The following is a 24,752-nucleotide window of genomic DNA, read 5'->3' on the forward strand; positions in this document are numbered from 1 at the left end:
GAAATTGAAAATTATAGAAACGTATTAGGAAGACTGTTGAGAGAATCCAAGTAATTGTTCTAGAAGAGACTGCTTGACTTGAATATCTTATGGGATATATGCTGGCATTTTATACATATGTAATAATCTATGGAATACGCGATTGAAAAAATTTATAAGCTCGTGCTGCGTAAGGTTTAGACGAAAATGTCAAGTCCCTACCTTTGTAGATTACTAGATTGCGGCGTTCATACGAGAGGATGAACCGATAAAAGTAGCTCGTCGCCCTGCTCAAAACAATGTATGTATGTACATACATACATGCATATGTATATACCTTATGGGGTCTGCAACGCTTTCTTTTGTCTCTAATATACATTTTCACATGATTATATCTCCCATCACGAATGAGCATACGAACTGAAACTATAACTCCAACCCATTCATCGTAGTCCAACTGTATATTTATTATCATATTCGGGATAATCTTTATATTTACTTGTTTAAAATCCATCTAGAGCTTTTATTTAAAATTAACTGCCCACATTTTCCAAGCCATCCCATCCCTATTTAAATATCGATAACAGGCGACATTTTATTATCGCCAAGCTCTCGTCTCCAGTGCTGCCCGTTCAAAATTTTCAACTCAGTCTAGGTGAATGACAGTCTCTGTTTTAAACAGACAAATTTCTGAGAAAACTATTCGGGGAGTATATGCCAAAACAAAAAAAAAATCGAGAAAAACTAAATAAATAGTTAAAAGTCAAGTCAGAGATTTCGATTGGATAGCATAAACACACGCAGTTGCTATAAACAAAAGCCCGAACGTGAATCGAGCCTCAGTTCGAAAGAAAAGCTTGCGTAGGGTAGCAGAGCTGCTAGGGCTGCGATAGAAAAAGGCAAAGTCTTCGAGCGAATGGATGCACACGGTGCCAAAAGAACAGCCGAGCGTAAGTTGACTCCACGTAAATAAATAAGATCCACTCATAATGGAACTACCTCCATTTGCTTCACTTTCTCTCTTTCGTTCTCGTTCTTTCTACTCTCTCATCACTGCTTTGCTTTTCTCTCTATCTCTCTCTCTTTCTCTCTTAGCAGCCAACGCGTACGAGCAGCTGGCCAAGAAGATCTTGCGTCCCACCGTTGCCGATTCGCAGTCGACCATGCCCACCCATCTGAATGAGCGTGGCGCTCCGCCCAAAGCTGACTCGGAGCCCAATGTCGAGCCAAGCCCAGCAGCGACATCTGGTTTCCTAAACGAGGTACTTTATGCCCTCTATGGCGACACTACGGGACATCCGGAGAATGGCAGCTTCAGCTACCACAAGGCGGCCGAGCACTATGCTTTGCATGGTGGGGATTATCTAATGCAGCCACCGGCGCCGAGCTTTAGCGGCGAAGGTGGAGGCGTGGCCCAGAAGGCGCAGCCGGCGCCGCCAGGCTTCGATCGTGGGGCCAAAGCGCTCTACGATCGCAAGTATCCGGTTGGAGTAGGGCATAATCCTCGTCCAGGATCTGTAAGTAAATGATTGCACTACCATATTTTTTTTTTTTTTTTTTTTTTTTAATATAGTAATTCATAAAACTGTCATTAGAGCAGGTTTTAAAAAATATTTACACAAATTGTTCACTTAAAATTCATAAAAAAAAAAATAATAATAATAATAATAATAATAATAATTTAATCAATTTATATGAACTAAACTAAAAATTTAACTAAAAAATTAACTTAAATGATTCAAAACTTTTTTTTGCCGATAATATTTTTTTATATTATATATTTTTTTTTTATTTAAATCTATATATTGACCAAAAATAGAAATTAAGACGCATTAAATTCGATCGAAATAGATTTACTTTTTTTTTAGAATTTAGAAAATTTAGTTTTTTTTTAATACGTTTTCATTGTCTACTCAATTTAAAATATACATTTAGACAATTTATTGTTTTTATAATTGTTAACAAATCAATTATTGTGAAATATAAATGTATAATCTACAATTTTGATGTGTTTCAATTTATTTAACATTATTTTAAATTGAGAATACAAATTCAAAACAAAATTTTAATGCGAATAATAATAATTGTTAAAAAAAAAAAAACAAAAATTATTTAGACTTGGATATTTGTTCTGTATTTTCGTCATTTTTTGTTTAAACAAAAACTTAAAAATAATGTTTTTTTAATTTTTTTTTTTTTTTTTAATATCTAAACCTTTTTTTTTTGGCATTTATTTTGTTCTTGTAGAACTGTACTTACAATCAAATGCTGTCGGGTTTGCTGCAACAGCAGCATGCGCACTGCTCGCATGGGGGCGGCGATGTCAGTGGTCAGCTGGGGCGTGGCCAGGCGAGCGCCGCATCCATAACTGAGCTGTCGCAGCTGTATCTGCAACTGCTGCAGCAGCAGCTGCCACAGCAACAGGCCCAGCAGCAGCAGCATCTAGTTTCTGGCGCCTCCGGCAACATGTCCATGCCCATCTATGGCATGGCCTCGGGCAATGCGAACGATATCACACAGGTCTATACTCAGCTGTTGGCTGCCAATTTGCGTCAGAGTGCCACGCAGCATCAGCAGCAGCAGATGCACCACCAGCAGCAGCAGCAGCATTTGCATCAACAACAGCAGCAGCACCAGCAGCAACAGCAACAGCAGCAACAGCAGCAGCAACAGCAGCAGCAGCAGCAACAGCACCAACAGACGTCCAATGCAGCTGCTGCTGCCATACTCTATGAGGCTATGCTGCAGCAACGTGCATTGCAGCAACATCAGCTGCATCAGCAGCAGCTGCAACAGCAGCAGCAACAACAACAGCAGCGCGCTCCGCGTGGCATCTACGGCGGCAACTTTACAACTGCACCCAGCAAGCCTTCAACTCCGGAGAACAAATAATTCTGAGGAAATCATTTGAAATTATTTTTATTACAATTAATCAGATTTTTTTGTATGCAGTTCTCGTTTTGCAGATGTTTTTCTTTTTTTTTCGATCTTTACATAATCTTTTTTTTAATTTTAAATTTACCAATTTGTTCGTAAAAAATCATTGAATTTCATCATGCTGTGGAACGCTTCTAAATTTTTAACATGAAAGAAAAATTATAATAATATTGAACAAATTGTTGATTGACTGATAGAAACAAATTTAAAAATGAATTAATATTAAATTTTTTCTTGAATTCAGTCATATTGCTGATATTCTTATGAACTTTGAAGGACTGTTAAACACAAATTTAAAATGATATTAATTAATATATATATTATATATATATTAAATTAATTAATTTTATACATATTTTTCAGTCATATTTTAGTTGATATTTTTTAGAAACTTTGTCAGATATTGGAATGCTATTTATGAATACGAAGCATTTAAGTATTATTTTTAATTTTAAATGAAGTCATTTTTTTTTATTTTGTTGCTATTTTTATAAACATTGGTTTACTTATAAAAACCAATTTAGGAAATGAATTAATATTTTATTTTTAAAAAATATTTACATATATAACACAGTCATATTTAAAAAAAATATTTTTTAACCTTTTTTGTATTGGCAAATAATTGAATAAATTTTATACATTTTTTTTTATTTTTATTTTAAATGCAGTCATATTTTTTTTGGTATTTTTATAAACTTTGTTTTATATAGATTCGCATTTGTTGCTCAATTTGAGTGTTCGGGATAGATCCAAACGTTGCTTAGGCCACAGGTGCAAAGCCGACGCGATTCTCGCCGAAATCGAATTGAGTATAGAACTGTCCAATGAATACATCGCCCAGGATCCAGAAGTCGGTGTTGATGTACGTGAAGCTGGACATGCAGAAGGTCGTGTTGTTCTCGGTAAAGCTGCTGATGTAGGCCGACGGGGGCAGGCTGAAGATGGTGCCGCCAATGTTGAATCTGAGTGGGGGCAACGAGCTCACCGTGGAGCAGTCGACATAGTAATCCCCATCCATCAGATAGCCGCCAATAAGCTGATTGAGCATTGCGTAGGCGCTGCCGGGGCAGGCGAGCAGAGAGGTGCCCGTATCGGCGATCGCCTGACAATTGTAGCAGACCACATAGCCGCCCATCTCGGCGCTGTTCACGACGAATTGCCAGTAGCCCTGCTGGACGACCGGCACATAGGTCAAATTGCCGCTGAAGAGCTGCGAGTCGATGCCGCCCAGTACCAGCTGGCCTCCAGCCTGAGCCGAGCCATCGCGGGCCAGGTAGAAGCCAAAGGTCGGCTCATCGATCAATCGCTGCTCGTACAGGTTGTAGAAGGGCGGCACCACATTATCCACGGCGATGCTCATGTAGCCCATGCCCAGAATGCCGTCGAAGGGCACGCCAGTGAAGCTGCCGTTGGGCTGGGAGATGGCTTCGCCAAAGGTCTGGCTGGCGATGCTCAGGCCGTTGATGGTGACGGTGTCCGTGGACAGGAAGCCGGTGAGACTGCCCGTACCGTACTGTATGGAGAAGCTCTCGCCATTGGGCACATAGGTGCTCGAGGCACTGGAGTTGTACTGATTGTGGTTCTGGCAGGCCACGTCTGTGGGCAAGCACTGCACCGAGGGCACCCACAGATTCGAGGAGCCCGTATCGAACACCACATTGAAGTACTGAGGCGGTGTGCCGATGCCAATGACACCATAGTAATCCATGTTCTGATTGTTCGACAGCGTCTCGATCACATACTCGTTGCTATCCTCCTCGCTGCTCGAGTCATCATAGTTGGGCGCCACATAGTCCGGCACGTAGAGCGCCCGCTGTGGATGGTATTTCTGATTCAGGGACCGTGTCGCCGCCTTGTGGTGCAGACGCGTGCGCTTGTGCTCGTGCTTGTGTATGGGTATGCGATGCACCTCGGCCCCGATCAGGGCCACGATGCCCAGCAGCAGGAGCAGGCTCGAATACTTGAACATTCTTTTATTCACTTTGGTTTGCCTTTATAAACTTTCAGCTCTTTCGTAGCCTTGACTTGGCCACTCTAACGGGCATTGTGAATGGACTGGGCTTATATATGGGCTACTGCTGCGATAGGGAAAATATTTTTTACAATGATATCGCTGCGATAAAATTATTTTAAATTTATCATTAAATGTGACATAATTGATAAATTAGTTGATCGATAGCTAGAAGAGCTTACAGTGAGCGAAAAAGTTGGAAAAGTTGGAATTTGGCAAACATATTTTTTTTTAGAGTTTTTTATGGAGCGACAAAGAAGTTTGATGGATTAAAATATTATTTTTTATTATATTTATTTTTCCATGATTGGGCTTACATGATAAACTTCTGTCTAGAGTCAAGTTAAGATTCTTGCCTAAGGTATTTTTTATTATAATCGTGCGTTCTAAGAAAAAGTTACAATGTATTAAAAATATTTGATTAAACTGAAAGAGTATTTTATGCATATTTTTCTCCATTTCATTTAAGGCCCTATGCTGAGTAATAATATTCTAATAAATAATTTAAATAATAAATGTAATAAAATCATAATAAAATTCAATATTTATACAAATTTCTCGCAGTGTACTCATAACATAACCTGCGCTAAAATTACACGTGCTAAGCTCTGGCATTATCACTCGTCTCGAAATTAATTGAGCAAATGCAAAAAGCCATTTATTACGCATTGTTCTTGAATATGTAAAGAAAAGTAATTCATTTCGGCGACGTAAACAATGAAATTGTGTGAAGAAATTCGATAACTGCAAAGCGACGTTATCAAAATATGGAAAACGTAAGCAAAAAATCGACTATCGTGTTTACAAATGAGTTTTGCGAATTGTGATAAACAAATTAAGTTGATTATATTTTTAGATATGATATGTGAAGTGATATGAAAAGTGTTTATCATAAATATATTTAACAAAATATAAACTGACATCAAATTTTTTTATGTCTTGTAAATCATCATAATAATTAATCAATGAGAACTGAACGATTAATAATATTGTGAAAATATGTATTTTATAATTGTTTGTATGTCCTGAGAGACCTTTACAATATTATTATCAGATTAGCCATATATCAAGACTAACTAACATCTATTCAATGCCAAGGCTCGCTCATACATGTATGTATGTATGTATGTATGTACATATATTTATGTCTTAAAAGTGGATTGAAGACTCGACGAACTCTCACTTATTTTCGATATTTTTTTTTTTTCACCTAAAATTTTAATTGAGTGAAATTATTTTGATATCAACTTAAAGGCGATCAATATAAAAAATTTTGAATATATATATTTTGAATAAAGCCAATTAATATAATTGTAAAATACTTATGTACATATAATCAGTCAAGATACGATTTTTTGCAGTCGGGCGTTACCCACTACAAAATACTCATTAATGGCCAAAAAGGCTGTCAGACACATTTTTCAAATTCAAATGCAAGGAGACAAATGGGCGTGGATATATCCGCCTATCTTATTGCTTCTGGGTTGTCAACTCGAGTATTTATTGCTAATTTCAACAGATTAATACTTGCACCACCATGGTTCCTGAGCTACTGAATAATGTACCTTCTGGTCTGCCACGCCCTTAGTGGGTGGAAATCTAGACACTCGATAGCTCGACAAGTCTCTAGCCGCAGTCTCTCACGCACAAAACCAATATACTCGCTTTGCTTTCCTGAATGAGTATGATTTAAGATTCAAATAATAATTTTTGTTGTATTAAATTTAATAGACTATGCAAAATATAAATACAAAATATGTTTTGCTAATTAAATCGGAAATTCTTGTACTTCTATGTTTTGGGTGCGATGCCAATGCGCTTGTACTCCATGTCGAACTCCATGTAGAAGGGGCCCATGAAGACGTCGCCGAGCACCCAGAGGTTGTCGTAGTCAGTGCCGCTGTCGTCCTCGAGCTCGGCGCTGCCCTCCTCGAGGCTGGTGAAGCCGGAGACGCAGACGTTGTTGAAGCGCACAACGTAGTCGGAGGGCGACAGAACGAAATCGCGACGGCCAATGTTGAACGTGAGCTTGGGCAGCTTGGGCAGACGGGAGCAGGGCAGCGTGTAGACGCCCTCGCGCTTGTCCGCCTCGGTCAGGCCGAGCTGGGCATTGATGCGGCGCAGCACCGCCGGTGGCGCCACAATCAGCGAGGTGCCCACATCGACGACGGCCTCGCATTTCTTGCACAGCTGATTGTCGCCCAGCTCGATGCTGGCGACCGTGAACTGCCAGTAGCCGATCTTGGAGAGCGGCACAAAGGTCATGCAGCCGCTGTACAGCGTGGGATCACTCGGCCCCAGCAGCAGCTTGCCCCCGGATGGATCCACTTTGCCCGTATTGTCGCGATTCAGATAGAACGAGAAGGTGGGCTGGCCAATCAGCTCCTGCTCAATGATGTTGTACATGGGCGGGATGACGCCATCGATAGCGATCTCCTTGAAGCCCAGCCCGAAGATGCCATCGAAATTGGACTTGTGGAAGACGTTCGGCGGCAGCGTCGTGATCTCCGCAAACGTCTGGCCCTTGATCTCCAGCCCGGCCAGCTCCACGGTGTCCGTGGAGAGGAAGCCCTTCAGTATGGTCGGCTGATTGTTGCGCGTGGCATACTGGATCTGAAAGGCGCTGCCATTGGCCCGGTAGCTGCTCGAGAGGCTGTTGTCGTACCGCTGCAGATGCAGGCAGCTCTCCGGCGGACACTGGACGGAGGGTATCCACAGGTTCGCGGAGGCCGTATCGAACAGTATCTTGAAGGTCTGATTGCCGCCGATCGTGATGTTGCCAAAGTACTCCGTATTGTACGCATTCACCAGGGGCAACATCACGGTGCCCTCATCAGCCCCGATGCGGGTCGACATCAAGCGCAATGGACCTCGTCTCACTCGGATCTTGAATTTGGCCAGCAGTGCTGGTATCTCGAATTGAAGTAATTTGAATCGATCCTCGTGCCTCGTCTCCCTGCGCAAACTGATCTGATGCGGCCGATGATGCCACCTCGTGTGTCGCTTCATCTGTCGCCTCGCCTCGCCGCCGGGCACCTGCAGCTGCAGCAGCAGCAGCACCACCGTCAAAGCCAAACCCAACAGCCAATTGCAGTGCATCGTCGCTCGAGTGTGTCTGGCTATTGACCCAAAGCTCACGTATTTATAACAAACACAGCCCAATATACGCCCAAAACTATTTCATGCTGCGGCGTGCAGCTGTTTATCTCAGCTATTTCGCATGCCATGCGAGAGGACCGAAGATCGGCTCAGCTGAAGCTGGGGAACGTGCTGCGGATGCATTTGGGCAATAATTTAATGCTCAACTTAGAATAGGCTTATGAATATATCAATTACAAATTTTGTTATTCATTTTTGTTTTACTTCTTATTTATTAATAATATAATAATATATTATTCATTAACAATATGATATAAATGTGAAGAGACTTTCAAATTAGTCTGTTTAAGGCAAAAATAAATTTTCTATATAAAAAAATTCAATAAAAAAAATTGTTTGTATTTTAAAATTTTTGTTTTTTGATATGTGTAAAATTATATATTAATAAAACATATGTATAATTTTTTTTTTTCGTATATACAATTTGGTATTAATGTTTTCTGGCTGTAACGATATTTATAAAAATAAATACACATATAATGTACAAAAAACTTTTTTTCAGTCGGTACTTATTTTTTTTGATTTTGCCAATTATATATTAATAAAAAAAATTTATAAAATATTTGTTATCATATATACAATTTTTTAATTAATTTTAATGTTTTAAGGCTGTTACGATATTTATAAAAATAAATATAAAATGTTCAAAAAACGTTGTTTTTTTTTTAATAAATGGTTTTTATTGTTGTTAAATTTTTTTTTTGTTTTTTTTTAATTTAAAATTCAGTTTACAATAATTTCTTTCGTAGTCTTACATTTTATTTAATTTGAATATTTTTAACTTATATCAAATTTTATAATATATTTATTAATTGTTAATTGTAATTCTAAAATCTTTTACTATCGCCCTCTTGTGTTGAGCATTGCGTCTAGTGCGCCATCTATGGGCCAGCCTGCCAGAGCTGCTAGCCCTTGCATCGTCAGCACGCTGGCGCCATCTATTGTTGAGTAGCGTGGTACTGCGGGACTAGCACAGACAGCAACCAAAGAAGCAAAGTCTCTTTGTTTGCTGAATAATTAAACTATCTAAAATACAGTTAATTTGCAATAAATAAAAAATATAAAAACATATTTTAATAATGAATAATGTTTTATACAATATTAAAATATATATACTAATGTAATATAAATCCTAAAATATTTGTAAATTAAAATGAGCAAATCAAAAAAAATATATATTTATTAAATTGCATGACAAAAATATATATGCATTTCAAAAATTTTACATTATTAATGATTAAAAATGTATTAAATTCCCTACAAGTATTAATATGCATATATAATATTAATTTGCATTATTATTGATCTAAATGAGCATTAGCTTAATTTAAATTAACAATAATTTCCAACGCAATTAATATTGATATCAAATTGAAATTAACGCTCGGTCCATTGATGACAGGGTCTGATCCCAATGCCCGCAAACTATAAGCAGTCAAGTAACAACTTCAAAGGACTTCTGTGACTCCTTGAGTCACAAGAGAAATGCAGCTACAAGTCAAGCAGTTGGCCGAGACTTTTTGGGCCAATAAGAAGCGAATGGAAAGTGATTGCAAAAGTTTTCACGCAGCGCGCCGCCGTCGACTCATTGACGCTTCGAATATGCCAAGTTTTATTTGCTAATTGCAGCTGAAGCGTGGAGTGGGGTGGAGGAGGAGCAGGAGGTGGGGGTGGTGCCGCTAGAGGTTGGAGTTGTTGCAGTGTAAACAGCCGCAAGCGAAAAACTTCCAAATCGAATGCTGGCCAAGAGCCATAGCTAGAGCCAGAGAACTAATAAAGAGCGAGACAGAGAGAGGGAGAGTGAGTGAGTGCGAGAGAGATATTGAACTGAGCTGTGACAACGTTTACTGAAATCACACAAAAAACCGCCGCCGGTGGGCAAAAAGTTTTCCACAGCAAATTCGAAGGCAACGTTTTTCCGCAAATTTCTTCAACACAACTTCTCGGGGGCGGGGTGCGTGGCCTGTGTGTCTGTAATTGAATTTGCGTCAAGTTCTATTAAGTGGCGTAAACTTTTGGCCTGCGGAATTGAACTTGGCGCCCAGCCGCATGTGCATTTTTCATATATGTTTATCGCAGTGTTCAATAAATAAATGTGTGCGACTCGCTCCACATTCCTTGTTCCACCCCTTGCAGACAGCGCCCCCTCCCCACTCCCACAGTACCTGCAATGAGTCGCTGCCACTTTGTTTGGGCCACGGCCGCCTTTTGCTGACAACTCGGCGCAATGAAAGTGACTGCAAAACTGTTTTTTTTTTTTTTCTTTTTTTTTTGCTTTTGTATTTGTAGTTGGCTTTTAATACACGCTCAAGTGGGTGCAAGCGGAGTGTATTAGTTTGTTATTTTAGAAGTCAAATGTCACATGTTGAATTGAGAGTTGTTAAATGGGGCACATAAGTAAGTAGGATAAGAACTATATAATAATGTTTTATTTATTATTTATTTTTGAAAATGGTAAATCAGGGTATACAAGTTTTGTTATATATTAAAATCTTTATATGCAAATATTTTTGTTGAAGCTAAATCATATTACATATCACATATTAGTAATACTAATTCAATTTAATCAGATTAATATAATATAAAAAATATAAAAATAATAATAAGAAAATGTATATATCAATAATAATATTCAATTAAATCAATATAATAAATATATAGATATATATTAATATAATATGATTATTATAAATATATTTCTATTTTGTGGACCCTATTAAATCTAAAGTAATTTCAGCCCTTTAAGCATTTATATATTAACGGATTCTGATTTAACTTTTTAATATTTTCTGTGTTTTCGAATTATCAAGTTATTAAGATCAGATTCAACTAGTTTTTATTTTATTTTAATTTTTTTTTTAAGACAATTTAATGTCAACTGCTTTAGATATTATAATACCTAAAATTAAGTGCGTTCACTAAAAATTTAAAACATGTTCAAAAATCTATTAAAATACAAATTTTGTTCAACAATTTTCGAGTTAAATTAATACAAGTAATATCATATAGATTCAAATTTTCAGATTTGAAAATCGCCTTAATTAATGATTAATTAAAAAAAAAAAATTATTTCACTCAAATTGGATTTTTCATTGATGAGATAAAACTTTTTTAATTTTATCTATATTTCTATACATTCATATATCTATATATGTATCTATATATCTATGCATTTGTATATCTATATATCTATACATCTAAATATCTATATATCTATATATCTACATATCTATATATCTATATATCTATTTATCTATTTATCTATATATCTATATATCTATATATCTAAATATCTAAATATCTGCATATCTATATATCTATATATCTACATATCTCTTTATCTATATATCTACACATCTGTAAATCTATATAGATATACCTATATATCTGCATATCTATGATTTATATATATATTCCACACACTTGTAAGATATAAATACACTTTGCATTACTTTTAATTCCACCTCTAATTAAGCCCGAAGCGAGCATTACACAGTCAATAAAGATTTCAGGCTAATGTCCTTGTCTTATTTGTGGTGGGCTAGGATCTGTTCTTATCGCCAGCAATTGGCTGTCATTTGCCAGCGACATGTGCGGCTCTCAATGAAGCATTAAATTGTTTTGCCATGTGCGGGCTTGAGGCGCGAGTCTGCACTTTCCAGAGACTCGGGTCTCAGCTATCGCGCAACAATTCCTCTTTTCATTTTATCTCCGCTCAGCGCTCTTCGGCAGACATGTCTCACAGAAATATCGCTCAATCTAAGGAACATTAGTCGAACAAAGGAAAAAAATCAGTTCATTTCTGCTTAGCCGTGCGCAACAGACAATCCACTCATTTCCATTCGGAACTAGCCCAGAGAACGGGACGAAGAAGTTGGCCAAAAGAGTCGCTTGTCTGGAGCTCATTTCGTATGCGGGACCATTTAGGCCAGGAAGCTGGACCCTCATATATTATTAGCCAATTTATGCATTGCATTCGAAATTCGAGAGAAAAAGTCAAGTGTAAAGGCATTAAATTGTTAATGTCCTGCATTTCGTATGCCTCATTTTCCAATTTTCATATTCCATTTTCTCATTATACATATTCTTTTTTCAGTTTAACTATCTGTTACATTGACTGCGGAGACTAGGTCACGGGGCTCTGGAATAAATCGTTAACATGTGAACACGACAACGAGCTGCTGAATCTGAGAAACGAGAGAAAAAGCGAGTCGCAGCTGCTTTTCGAGTGCGACGTGTGACATCAAATATTAAGATTGAAAACGGCAGCTGGTGACAACTTTTTCATTTGTATTTCGGTTTTGTTTTCCATTCAGCTTTCCATTCATACAGACGCTTTACACCCTCTGAGCCATAAAATGGTTAAGACGTGAGCATAATGCCAGATATACATATGAGCGAATGTTTATGTGAATTGTGTGTGAGAGAGAAAGAGAGAGTGAGAGAGAGAGAGAGAGAGACTAAGACTGAGAAAGAGAGTGTGACTAAGACTGAGACTGAGACTGAGACTAAGACTGAGACTGAGACTGAGACTGAGACTGAGACTGAGACTGAGACTGAGACTGAGACTGAGACTGAGACTGAGACTGAGACTGAGACTGAGACTGAGACTGAGACTGAGACTGAGACTGAGACTGAGACTGAGACTGAGACTGAGACTGAGACTGAGACTGAGACTGAGACTGAGACTGAGACTGAGACTGAGACTGAGACTGAGACTGAGACTGAGACTGAGACTGAGACTGAGTGGAGGAGGAGGAGGAGGACGAGGAGGAGGAGGAGGAAAATCCGCCCATGTTGCACTTACTTCTCAATTTGTATTTAATTAATTGATCAATTAGAGAATGCAGCAAATGCAATTTACTGTTTGCTTAATATATACATACATAAATATATATATTTATATGTGAATGAAATAAAGAGAAATGCCAGAAAATGCCAGAAACTCCACGAGTCTACGATTGCATGAAGTGTAAACAAATTTTCAATGAACTCTGCCCGAGCTCAAGACTGAAGGCAACGGCAATAATTGCCAACAATGGCCAAGGCCAATTAATTTGTATTTATGAACGGGATTGCTAAGCACACACATGTTCCATACTTAGCTGGAATGCAAGCAACAACAACAACAACAGCAACAACAACAATGTCTTGGCCTAATTGAAAGACTTTTGTGCCTAAAACCAAATAAACAAACGTGTGTGTGTGTGTGTGTGTGTGAACAGTTCATTAAATTTTGTGAAATGCAACAGCTGCTGGCTTAATAACAGTGAACAAGCCACAAAACTAACAATAGCAACAAAATTCCAACAATTTTTGCAGCATGCGCAGAAGTTTTAGCTCTTTTCCCTTTCTTTTTTTTTTAACAAGAAAATCCAAAAATAGATTTGTATATCTATGTGTAGATATATCCATGATATTTATAAGTCTCTTGGATGGGCTTAACATTCAGCTCGTCAGTCAGTCAGTCAGTCAGTCAGTCAGTCAGGCAGCAGAAATTGACAGGATAAACAAGCATCGCTCCTGCTTCAACTCCAATTGCATGGGCTGACAACTATTTTGGTTTTGGTTATCCATTCAAAATACATACACACATGACAGCTATTTGCTTTTATGGCATGCATGTCTCCCTCTCACTCTCACTCTCTCTCTGTGTCAGTTAGTTGGCTATAACGTTTATCCAGTATATAAACTTCAACAACATACGTGCATGCGCCTCCCTTTACAACTATTTCCGCTTACTGCAAACAAATCCTAGCTACCAAAACATCACAAGCAACAACAACAACAACAACAACAACAAGCAAAGCAACAACAGCAACAGCTGCAACAACATTTGGAACAATGACCGGGTCTATGGCGCGTATACGCAATATTTGCAGTGGCATATGAGCTGGATTCGCATTGGCAAACAGTTCGAGCTGGAGTGCCCATAACAGTAAAATGTCCTTAACCCCATCTCATTAAATATGTTGACATGTTGATAAATCGATGTAATAGTCCACAATGACTCTGTCGCTCGTTCGCTGTCTCCATGTTCGATTCGATAAGACAGTTTTGGGCATTGAGAGTGCCACGGGAAGGGGGGAAGGGGGGGAGAGGGGTTGAACATTAAATAAGACATAATCTATGAGTGTGAGAGGGATGGAGGGAGAAAGAGAGACGAAGAGAGGCGAGATAGAGAGACAGACAGATAGAGAGAGAAGGAAAGGAGACTAGGGGAGATAGAGAGAGGAAGGGACATAGAAAGAGAGACGGAGAGACCAACGATTTTTTTTAAAGATAGGCAGATAATTGGGGAGAGAAAATGAGAGAGCAAGAAAGAGAGATTGAGAAGTGAATAAAAATAAAGACAGTAAGATGGATATAAAAGTATATAGAGAGAGCAACGGAATGAGAGGGAGAATACTTGTTGTTGAATTCATTAATTTAAAGATAAGTTATGCAGAACAGAACAGCCAAGAGGCAGAAAGATATATAGGCAGATATATGTAGGCAATGATAGAAAAAAATATAAACAGAGACAGACAGCGAGAGAGAGAGAGAGAGAGAGGGAGTGAGAGTGAGAGTGAGAGAGAGAGAGGGAGAGACAGAAAGAGGGAGAGACAGAGAGAGAGAGAGAAAGAGAAATAGAAACAAAGCCGAGGGACATGTATGTGTATATGTACATTTATAGTTTCATGTTTTGAAGAACTTTACTTTTATATCAATCAATCCATTAATAAAGAGACGAAGTTGAAATAAAAAAAAAAAATTTTATTTAAATTTAAATAAATAATATTCGAATGCTAAACAAAATATAAAACAAAATATAAACAAAATATATATAAATAAAAATACATAGCCGCATAACATATGATATACAATTTTTAATACATATATATAAACATTTTACTCTATATATATTTTAGACTTAAATATAATTATTAATTCTAAAATATTTGAAATGGAAAATGGAATTTAAGCCAACTCCGCATTTCTATTTAGCTCAGTAAATGTGTTAATACGTTAGGCTCTTACAAAACTAAATAAATATATACATACATATATGTTAGGCAAGGATAGACAGACAGAGAGAGCAAAAGAGAAAGAGAGTTGATGTCTTAGCTAGCAAATTTTAACTCTGAGACGTTAATTGGTTCGAAGCATCTTTAAGTTCGTTAATCTCAGCTCAAGTGGAGCTCGTTGTCTATTGGCTTCGTTTGCCGACTCGTCGTCTCGGGGGAGTTGATGTCATATTTGATTTTGCATTTGGCGCGTCTCATACTTCGATCTGGATGTCTGTTTGCACCCTCATCAAAATTTGTGACAGGGCACAAAACTTTGCGCTTAAAAATAAATCAAAACTTTTCATTCGTGCATTATTTCCCCAGATAAATGTGCTGATAATTTGTGTGTGTGTTGTTGTTGTTGTTTTTATTTTATTTTTTTTATATTTTATTCCCATCATTTTTTGCATATGTCAACTTTTGTCAATGGGCCAACACTTGGGGCAAAAGTTTTCCTTACCAGCCAAGCCAGACGTCTGTTAGCCAAGTTTTCGCATCGTTTTGTCTACGTTTCTGGCTAAGAGATTTGCCCACCAGATAACCAGAGCCATGCGCATAGGGGCCGACTAGGGGGCAAGGCTTATCTAAATGTACCACAGACACACACACACACACACACATACACAATTCCGTGCATACATAATAAATCTGAATTTGCCAAAGTAAAACTGATTTCATTTCTTTTAGACAATTGAGCAAATGTTTATTTGAATCATAAAGATGCAAAGGAAAAACTTTATATCACAAAACAAGCTTTCAGTACAGTTGATTGATTAAAAGAAGCTTTGGTATATTTGAGAAAACTAAAAGATTCATTCCGTTTATAGGAATAAGACAAAGTGGAGTAATAAAGTTGAATTTATACAAATTTGAAGAGCTTTTCTATGTCTTAATCAGCTTTCATTTTAGCTTTTTGTCTTAAAAACTTTAAAGTTGAGTTTGCTGATTAAAAGAGCCAATTATATGTATATAAACAAAACTTGAACATTCAATGAAGAATAGAGAATATTAAAATACAGAAAAATAGCAATAGTTTCATTAAGAGCTTCATTTATGTTTTTGAGAATCCTAGATGCCATTTAAAATCACTAAAGCTCACTCAATTTAATTTAAGTATGAATTATTAATCATTTGGTCAGACTAAACACCTTCTTCTTAATTAAATCAAGTCAAAAGAGAAAAAATCAAAGCTTACGTATTTTATTTTATTTAATTTTATTTAATTATATTTTTTCATATTTTTTTTTAATTTTATTTTATTTCATTTGATTTATTTTATTTATTCTATTTTAATTTTTTTTTATTGTATTTTATTTATTTAATTTTTTAATTTTATTTATTTTTTTTTACTTTTTTATTGTATTTTATTTATTTAATTTTTTAATTTTATTTATTTATTTATTTTTTTTTTACTTTATATTATTTATTTTATTTTATTTTATTTTATTTTATTTCATTTTATTTATTTCATTTTGTTTATTTTATTTTATATTATTTTATTTTATTTATTTTTTTATTTTATTTTATTTTATTTTATATTAAAAGATATTGATATATTCCTCTCTTAAATCAAGCAAAACTGTTGTTAAAACTTTCTCATCAATATTCTGTCAATCCAGACTTGAAGCTAAGCTCAGCTTAACTGATCTATCAATTTGTCAAGGCTCAAGCCAAGCAACTCAAAGCTCAACATGAATCAATCAAAATTCTCGCTCCTCGAGTAAGTGGCGCAGCAATTGATCAAGTATACGACACGTTGGCAAAGTTTTGCTTACACTCAAGCCCAAAAAAGGAAAAAATAAAAGTACGTCAAGTTGTGAACCCTTCAAACCAAAATATTTTGCTGTAAACAAATCAATTGCATAAATATGCAAAACTTTTCAAAAAGTTGACAACAACACAAAAACAACAACAATAGCAACAACAACAAGTGCACTTACACACTTTTACTTGATGGTAAAAAATAATTTAACAATTTTATTCAATCAAAGTGTCGACTCGATGCCGTTTAACAAAGGCACAGCTCAAACCCAAAGTAAAGAAAAGAATTGCAAACTTGATGCCTGCCTCCTCCTCCTCCAGCATTCCGGCCTTCTCAATCGCTGTTGACTGTTTTGTCACCTATGTAGAGCTCTATTATGTTGCCCGCAAACACAACTTCGGAAGTTATTTAAAACATTTCCGCTCGCATTTCGACTTTTTCGGTTGCGAAAAAGAAAAATGTGTTTTTCATGCTAATGTCAAACCCTAATAGATTCGAACCCCAATCTCTGTTGGCCAAAAAGGGGGCGCTGCCATGCCCTCCCCTCGCTGCCATTGCTTCACTTCTCTTAAACATGTGTTTTGAGATTTCTGGAGCATTTAATTGAAGTGCGGCCCATTCGCATTTTGTGGGCGTTGCGCAATGTTGAGTTATTTTCCTCTTGAGCATTTCCAATTGGAGCTCGGCAACTTTTATTCCACTGAATTGTGAATTGTGTGGGCGTGGCCAGCTGATGAGGCTCTTAAGTTGCATTGTGTCCCAGTTGGAAGTCTAGGTAATATTTCAAAGTTTACGTTCAGATAAGCTAACTGCAAAGAGTGAACTTTAAATTATTGCTTTGTATTGGAATGGCTTTGCCTTGTGACCTGGGAAATGGGTGGAAAATTGAAGAGCCTTTGGGAAAACTGTAAGATATGTGAAATATATTGTTGATATATGGCAAATATTGAGAGGATATTAGAATATTAGCGAATTATTAGAGATCTCTTGTGGCGAGTGCTCGACCTGTGCTCCCACATATCTGTTTTGCTTTAGAGCTGATTTTGATGGCTTGTGGTGATACTCACGTGAATCTCATGTATCGAAGATCGATCTGAACGAGATCATCAACGATCTTATACGAGAAGTAGAAAAAGCTTGAGCATATATAATATATCTGCTGATTGATAGATGAATGGACGAATGATGACAAAACAAATATTTGTAATTGACTTTGAAATTATTACAAAACTTTGAAGAATCCAGATACTTTTTGAGTAAGTCTTGTATAACATATTAGTAAGCTGTGCTATGCTTACATATTTGATAGATTATCTTTTGGTCAGCGACCAACTTTAAATTACTATACAATAGTAATATATATTACTGTATATATTCAATTAGAAGAATTTCAACATAAATATTTAAGTAGAAAATGTTAAATTTAATTTACACTCTTTAATTTTAAATTAAATTTTTTTTATTCAGATTTGTTGTACTATTCATAATAAATTAAAATTTTAAGGAATAAACAAAAATTTTAATATTATAGTAAATACTTTTTTTTATTACTATTTATTAATAAAATTGTTTTTAAAAATATAATTATCTATATTAAAATTAAAATAAAATAAAATATTATTATTATATTTATTATTTATTATTATTATATATTATTATTTATTATTATTATTATTATTATTATTATTATTATTATTATTATTATTATTATTATTATTATTATTATTATTATTATATTTACCTGTTTTATTTACTCTACCAGTAATGCTTGTATATAATATGTATATCATAATAGCCCTTAATAAAGTTATAAATAAAGCATTAATAAATAAATTGAACATTAACAAATTTATAGTTTTCATCATCAAAGAATTTAAGAGCTGCCATGTGGGGTTGGGCCCCAATGCTAAACATATTTAAGCACAATTTAATTTGGCATTTGTTAATGACAACCTGGCAAAAACTAGCAGCAAAAAGTGCATTCCACAAACACACACACATGACACATTCACACACACACATACACACTCACGTTCACTAAATGCAAACAAATGAGTAGCAAAGGCGTCTCACATTTTACAAGCTATTTGTAGGCATGTGGAGAGGCAGAGGCAGGGCCAAGGGGCGTAAGAGGGGGTTACCACATTTGAAGTGTTGCAGGTTCGTTCCTCGTGTCGCCTCGCTGACAGCGAAAATAAAAATTTTTCAGCAGCCCAGACATAAGACCAAGCAGGAGGCAGGCAGGGCTCGGGCGCAGGCAGCAGCAGTTGGACAATAAACACATGTTTCAGTTTGTAATGCACGGGGCCATAAAGTTAGCGCTGAACTCGCCTCTTTAAATGGTGCAAAAAGTAAAAAAAAAAAGAAAAAGGGAAAAAAATAATACAAATAAAAGAGGAGTAAAATATAATGCCAGAGCAGCCGAAAAGTATCTTCCTTTATTTGTAAGTGGCGTCTGTGCGAACACATATGCCCTTTGGGAGACGAGTACTTCGAATTGTAGAGGTCTGTTCGATAAAAGAAAGTAAGACTCAAGTTGGGGAAAGTTTATATAGGTAAAATTTTATATATGTAGGTCTAAAATATTATACTTTTTTAAGAAATGCCACAAAATTTTTAAAATAATAATAAAGAAAAAAAAGATTGACAATATACATTCTTGGTTGGTTTTTATAAAAAAAAAAAAATGATTTATGAAATTATAATAAAAAAATGTTGTTAATAAAATGTATTTAATTTAAAAGAAAAACGAAAAATGTTTTGTTATATTGTTTTTATTTTACATTGCAATTTACAGTAAATTTTTTGTTAAATCGCTGTTTATATTGTATTAAAGACTTAAAGTTTTTATTGTATTTTTGATATGCAAATTTCTTATATTATTCAAAATATATACAAAATTCAAAATATATACTTACAATTTCATGTACTTAGACTATTTTTAAAGAATAATTTTGTTTTTAATTATTTTTTTACATCATTTTTTTTTTGTTCTGGGCTACTTATAATAAGTTGCTTAAAATATACTTTAATAAAATAAGAACTTTAACTTTTCAATTGTCAAAAATATAATTTATTTTATTATTATTATTATTTTTTTTTTTTTAATTTACGCCCTAAATATTAATAATTTTTTATGGGTGTAAGCAAAAATTGTTTGCTTTTATAATTAGAATTTTAAATATAAGTATTAGTATTTATTTTGTTTGTAATTTGTCAGCCCCATTTAAAAATTGTATAAGTGTAAGCAAAAGTCGAGCTAGTTTTTCCCTCGCTTTTATAGTGAGAATTTCGTCTGCTGTGAATACATTTGTCTCCGCGCCTGTTGTGTCTGTGGGCCATAAACTCAGTTGGCTAATTATGGCCACTAATGAGCTTGAAATGGCACTTACACACAAAACTGAAACAAAAACAACAAGAGACAGAGCAACAGAGAGAGAGCGAAAGAGCGAGAGTGAGAGATGGTAAGAGGGGGAGACTAAAGGCAAAGGAGAACTGAAACAAGTTGTATTATTTCGTATTTAGACATTTGCTGGCATCGTAAAAGGCGACGAGCCAATAGCCAAATAGCAATGCATATATAGGCACTTAGAAACTGTAGAGTCATAGCGTATATATAGGACTCTAATTTATGGGCTGTGGCAACTGCAGAGCTGCATTAGCTATTCACAAACTCAGCGAAATGATGGCGCACAATTACAAATTGTCTGCGCAATGTCAACGAAATTAGCACATTTTATGGGCCGTCATAAAGGGTAAAGAATTTCGCTGGCTTAAGTTTTACACATGTTCCAAGTAATACCCAATGCTAGAGAAGTGTGCAGAGCTGAGACATGTGACAGTTGTACTCAAATAGGTAGGTTAGGCTAGAGGTATATTTGATTTGTTATAGATTTTGTGAAGGTTGTAAAGTTTCTTGCTGAAATAAAAACGAAATTTATACAGAAAAAGGTTGAGAAAAAAAAAACATAGATATTGTTTGTTAATTTTATAAGAAAATAAGTATATTTTGTATAAAAATATTCAGTTTAAATTTATGAAAAAATTAAAAGTTTTCGAGAAAAATGTTGAAAAAACATAGATATTGTTGATTATTTTTTAAGAAAATAAGTATATTTTATATAGAAAACATTTAGTTTGAATTTTTTAAGAAATTTTAAGTTATCAAGATTTTCATCTGCTTTCCCTACTTTGACTTCTGTCAAGTCGGTTCTATTCGGAGTTGTCCATGGCACTTGACAGTTTTTCTCTTCATCTACATATTTATCCTCTGCTCTAGATCGGGGCTGATTATTGGACTACCTTGCATCATAAACAAAAAGTTGATTTTATATTCATACAACATTTTTAAACATATATATAAAAAAAAATAAAATAAAAATGATAATAATAATGAATGAACATAAATAAATATATGTATGTATATTTAATTCTTGTTTTAGCATCATAAATTTCAAAAGAGCTTAAGCAAAACCAAAATATATATATACATAAATAAATAAATTAAAAATAAATATAAAAATAATCTATAATATGAAAAAATATAATAAATTTAATATTATTCAGTATTTGAATAAATAATATTTAACAATGCGCATTAAAAAGTTTCGTTAGCTAAAAATATTTGTATACTTAATGATTTCCTACAAATGCAAGTCTCCCTTAAAACTTTTATCCACGAACCATTTGCCCTTTCTTTACAGAGTATCTTAAGGACAAGCATGCAATCCTTCTTGAGCATATTTCGAGGCAAATTGCCCTCGTCTTTACATTGCAATGGCAGTTGCAGTTGCAGTCGCCCCTCAATGTTTCATTGAGATGTCTGTCTACCTCAGGCTGGCTGCGTTTCAGAGGATTCCTGGGCGAGTCATGCCCGCAGAGTGGGCTGTCTGTGCGCAGCGCTGTTCATTGTTTTTACAGGTTATTAAAACATTTTCGATGCATATTACGAATACGAAGAGATCGCATTGCCAGTTGCCTCTGCTGTCTGCTTTAGCCCTTAGCCTCTGCTGCCTCTCGTCGGCTGCCAGTTGTTATTGTAAATTTTAATTATTTTCTACAAATGATGATTAAATTGGCCTCAGGCAGCGCAGATATTAAATCAATACATGCCATGCCATGCCATGCCATGCCATGCCACGATTCCCCTCCAACAGCGCAGCTCGCTTAAATTGCTTTAAATTCAGTTTGGGCGACAGTTTACCGGTTTTTCTGCAGTTCATTATGGCACAAATTGACTTTTTGTCGTTGTGCCGAGCACTATGAGAGCTTTTAATAAACAAAGTGCCTGACTATTTATGACCAATATTCGCACAAACAAAAAATCGCAACAAACTGCAAAAAACCTGAAAAGGCAAACAAATAAAACAACTTTTAAATCTACATGAAGAAAATAATAAATGAATAAAATACTTCATGAGCGAAGCAAGCATGCTCTATGCTGGGGCATACTGAAATATTCAGTGTTGGTTAACGCTTGCAAATTTAATGAACTGAATAATTGAAATATTTTTGCCATGGAGTTTTGCAAACATTAAATTAATGTACGTACGCTTATCTTTATCTTTACTCGCATCTTCACTGACATTTATGTATTAATTTTTATATAAGAGCTTAGTTTATGTTTACCTTTGTTAAAATTTTTTTTTCTAATTTTTTTTATTGTAAATTTATTTTTATTTTATTTTTATATTATTTTTATTTTATTACTATTTTTATTTTTATTTTAATTTCTTTTTATTTTATTCATATTTTATTTTTATTATATTTTTATTATATTTTGATTTTTTTTTTAAATTTAATTCAATTTTATTTTTATTTTCATTTTCATTTGCATATTATTTTATTTAATTTTACTATTATTTGTACATAAATTAATTTAATATTTTTTTATTAGACTCAGTTAAATCAGTTGACTTTAGTTGTTAGCTATTTAAAATATATTTTTTTTTTATCAACAGTCTTTTCTATAATCAAAAACTTATTGCGTTGCAAACCTTTGCTTAATTTTTATATACCCCGACAACTAAATTTCAATTTTGAAATTCTGCAAAAAAATTCAATTAAATGCGTATTTCTAGCCTTGAGCTGCGCGCATGAGCTTACAATATTAACAAGCCATCATCCATGAAAGCCGAGCACAATGTAGCATGGATCATGCAAATGCTCAAAATGCATTACTAAATCAAAAGCCAATAGTGTTTAGCTGTGTGTGTGTGTATGTGTGTGTGTGTGTGTGTATTAATTGAAAAACTCTTACAGTTGATGAACTTTTCAAATATATCAATGGACTGTCCTTTGCTGGGAATGTCAAAAACACAAGCCGCACACAAGCACAGGGACAGAAGGAGAGAGCGTGGTGGGAACTGTGAGTGAATGACCATTGTGGCCAGGTTTCAAGCACTCGAACGGGTAAATGGCTCAAATTGATTGAATTTTGCACTTTGCTATTCATGAGGCCAACAAATTTGACTGCTGCAAAATTTATGAAGCATGACAGCCCAAAACGTCCGATGGCTTCGCATGAAATGCAAAAAACAAATACGAAATCAAATGAAATGAAATCGAGAAAAATTAATGGCTTTAAAAATTCACGAACTTGATGTTAAGAAATCAACCCTTATTGGACAGAGAGTAGAGCTTAGGATATATTTATAAATATATTTATGTCAACTTAAGCTGTTCTCAGACTATTTATATATTTACATGGATTAAAAAGTTCATGAATTCCTTGCTTATTTAATAATTCCTCACCGACTTCTCAATTCAATGTCTGGCGAAAAGTTCACTGATGATAGCTCTAAGAAAAGTAATCGAACGAGTTGCAAAATTACACTTAATGGATTTTAATTATGCATTGCCAAAGTCTCGAAGTTGGAAAGTAAAAAGAAAACCACAAAATACATGTAAGAGTAGACTATGTGTCGACTGTGTAGACTGTGTGTAGACTGTGTGTAGACTTTGGAAAGGCTATGTGTGTAGACTTTGTGTAGAATTTGTGTAGACTGTGTATAGATTATGTGTAGACTTTGTGTAGACTTTGTGTAGACTATGTGTAGACTATGTGTAGACTATGTGTAGACTATGTGTAGACTATGTGTAGACTATGTGTAGACTATGTGTAGACTATGTGTAGACTTTGTAGACTATGTGTAGACTATGCGTAAGCTATGTGTAGGCAATGTGTAGACTTTGTAGACTATGTGTAGACTATGTGTAGACTTTGTGTAGACTATATGTAAACTTTGTCTATACATGACTTTATGACTTTATGTAGACCTTGTGTAGACTATGTGTAGACTGTGTGTAGTCTGTATGTAGTCTGTATGTAAGTGCCGGTGTTTAGAGTGTCAAGAGACGTATATGGATTATGGGTAAACTTTGTTATCCAAATATCCTGCACGCTGTTCAAGTAAAAGTTCGACAAGTGAATGCTATGGTATACTTTGGAGCGTTTCGTTTCGTTTCCATTTCGTTTTCCGGTTCGTTGTTAAACGAAGCATAGAAAATCAGCGTCAGCTGCGGGCAGGGGAGGCTCGAATTTGGCTGTTGCGGGCACGGGGAACTCGAATTGAGCTTCTGCTGTTCGTCCTTGTCCAATTCAATTTGTCCGCATTTCAATTTCCTTTCATTTTACGCTCTCTTACGCACCGATGTCCTGCGGCGCGTCCTGCCACCCAATGGAATCATCAAAGCTCAACCGCAGTGGCTCACATATGCAACGCATTTGACTACAAGTATGTCGGCCAAATTATACGCCGTACTATCTCGCAATTTATTTTTGGCTTATTATGTTTTATGTATTCCATTTTTGTGTTCTCATCAGTTGTTTTTTTTTTTTTTTCGGATGGTAAGT

At 35.3% G+C, this 24,752-nt stretch overlaps 3 protein-coding genes across 4 annotated transcripts; 1 reads left to right on the forward strand and 2 right to left on the reverse strand.

The window, feature by feature from the left end:
• Positions 1 to 616: 616 nt before the first annotated feature.
• On the forward strand, positions 617 to 2,911 carry LOC115564133 (uncharacterized). 2 transcript variants are annotated; one of them, XM_089258195.1, is made up of 3 exons: positions 617 to 944; positions 1,078 to 1,496; positions 2,227 to 2,911. In XM_089258195.1, the coding sequence occupies exons 1-3, from the start codon at positions 896 to 898 to the stop codon at positions 2,869 to 2,871; spliced, it is 1,113 nt and encodes a 370-aa protein (XP_089114321.1). In that variant the 5' UTR covers positions 617 to 895; the 3' UTR covers positions 2,872 to 2,911. The 2 variants fall into 2 exon arrangements, with proteins under 2 accessions (XP_089114321.1, XP_089114322.1); XM_089258196.1 differs by having other exon boundaries at positions 619 to 929.
• A 636-nt stretch (positions 2,912 to 3,547) lies between these two features.
• LOC115562128 (lysosomal aspartic protease) lies at positions 3,548 to 4,967 on the reverse strand. Its single transcript, XM_030382925.2, has one exon. It carries the CDS (start codon positions 4,883 to 4,885, stop codon positions 3,677 to 3,679), a length of 1,209 nt encoding a protein of 402 aa, XP_030238785.1. The 5' UTR covers positions 4,886 to 4,967; the 3' UTR covers positions 3,548 to 3,676.
• A 1,669-nt stretch (positions 4,968 to 6,636) lies between these two features.
• On the reverse strand, positions 6,637 to 8,067 carry LOC115562144 (lysosomal aspartic protease). The gene has a single exon (XM_030382954.2). The coding sequence runs from the start codon at positions 8,024 to 8,026 to the stop codon at positions 6,719 to 6,721; it is 1,308 nt and encodes a 435-aa protein (XP_030238814.1). The 5' UTR covers positions 8,027 to 8,067; the 3' UTR covers positions 6,637 to 6,718.
• Between the last annotated feature and the right edge of the window lie 16,685 nt (positions 8,068 to 24,752).

This window comes from Drosophila navojoa, chromosome 3 (assembly GCF_054131105.1).
Source record: "Drosophila navojoa isolate 15081-1374.11 chromosome 3, UAZ_NAV_1.0, whole genome shotgun sequence".
Taxonomy (NCBI): Eukaryota; Metazoa; Arthropoda; class Insecta; order Diptera; family Drosophilidae; genus Drosophila; species Drosophila navojoa.

What these genes read in the sequence shown, in the direction of transcription:
- LOC115564133 (XM_089258195.1), top strand. Translation starts at nt 896, where the DNA reads ATGGATGCACACGGTGCCAAAAGAACAGCCGAGCGTAAGTTGACTCCA. An exon ending in CGAGCGTAAGTTGACTCCAC is followed by an intron (nt 945 to 1,077) that starts GTAAATAAATAA and finishes CTCTCTTAGCAG; the next exon opens with CCAACGCGTACGAGCAGCTG. An exon ending in ATAATCCTCGTCCAGGATCT is followed by an intron (nt 1,497 to 2,226) that starts GTAAGTAAATGA and finishes TTGTTCTTGTAG; the next exon opens with AACTGTACTTACAATCAAAT.
- LOC115562128 (XM_030382925.2), bottom strand. Translation starts at nt 4,885, where the DNA reads ATGTTCAAGTATTCGAGCCTGCTCCTGCTGCTGGGCATCGTGGCCCTG.
- LOC115562144 (XM_030382954.2), bottom strand. Translation starts at nt 8,026, where the DNA reads ATGCACTGCAATTGGCTGTTGGGTTTGGCTTTGACGGTGGTGCTGCTG.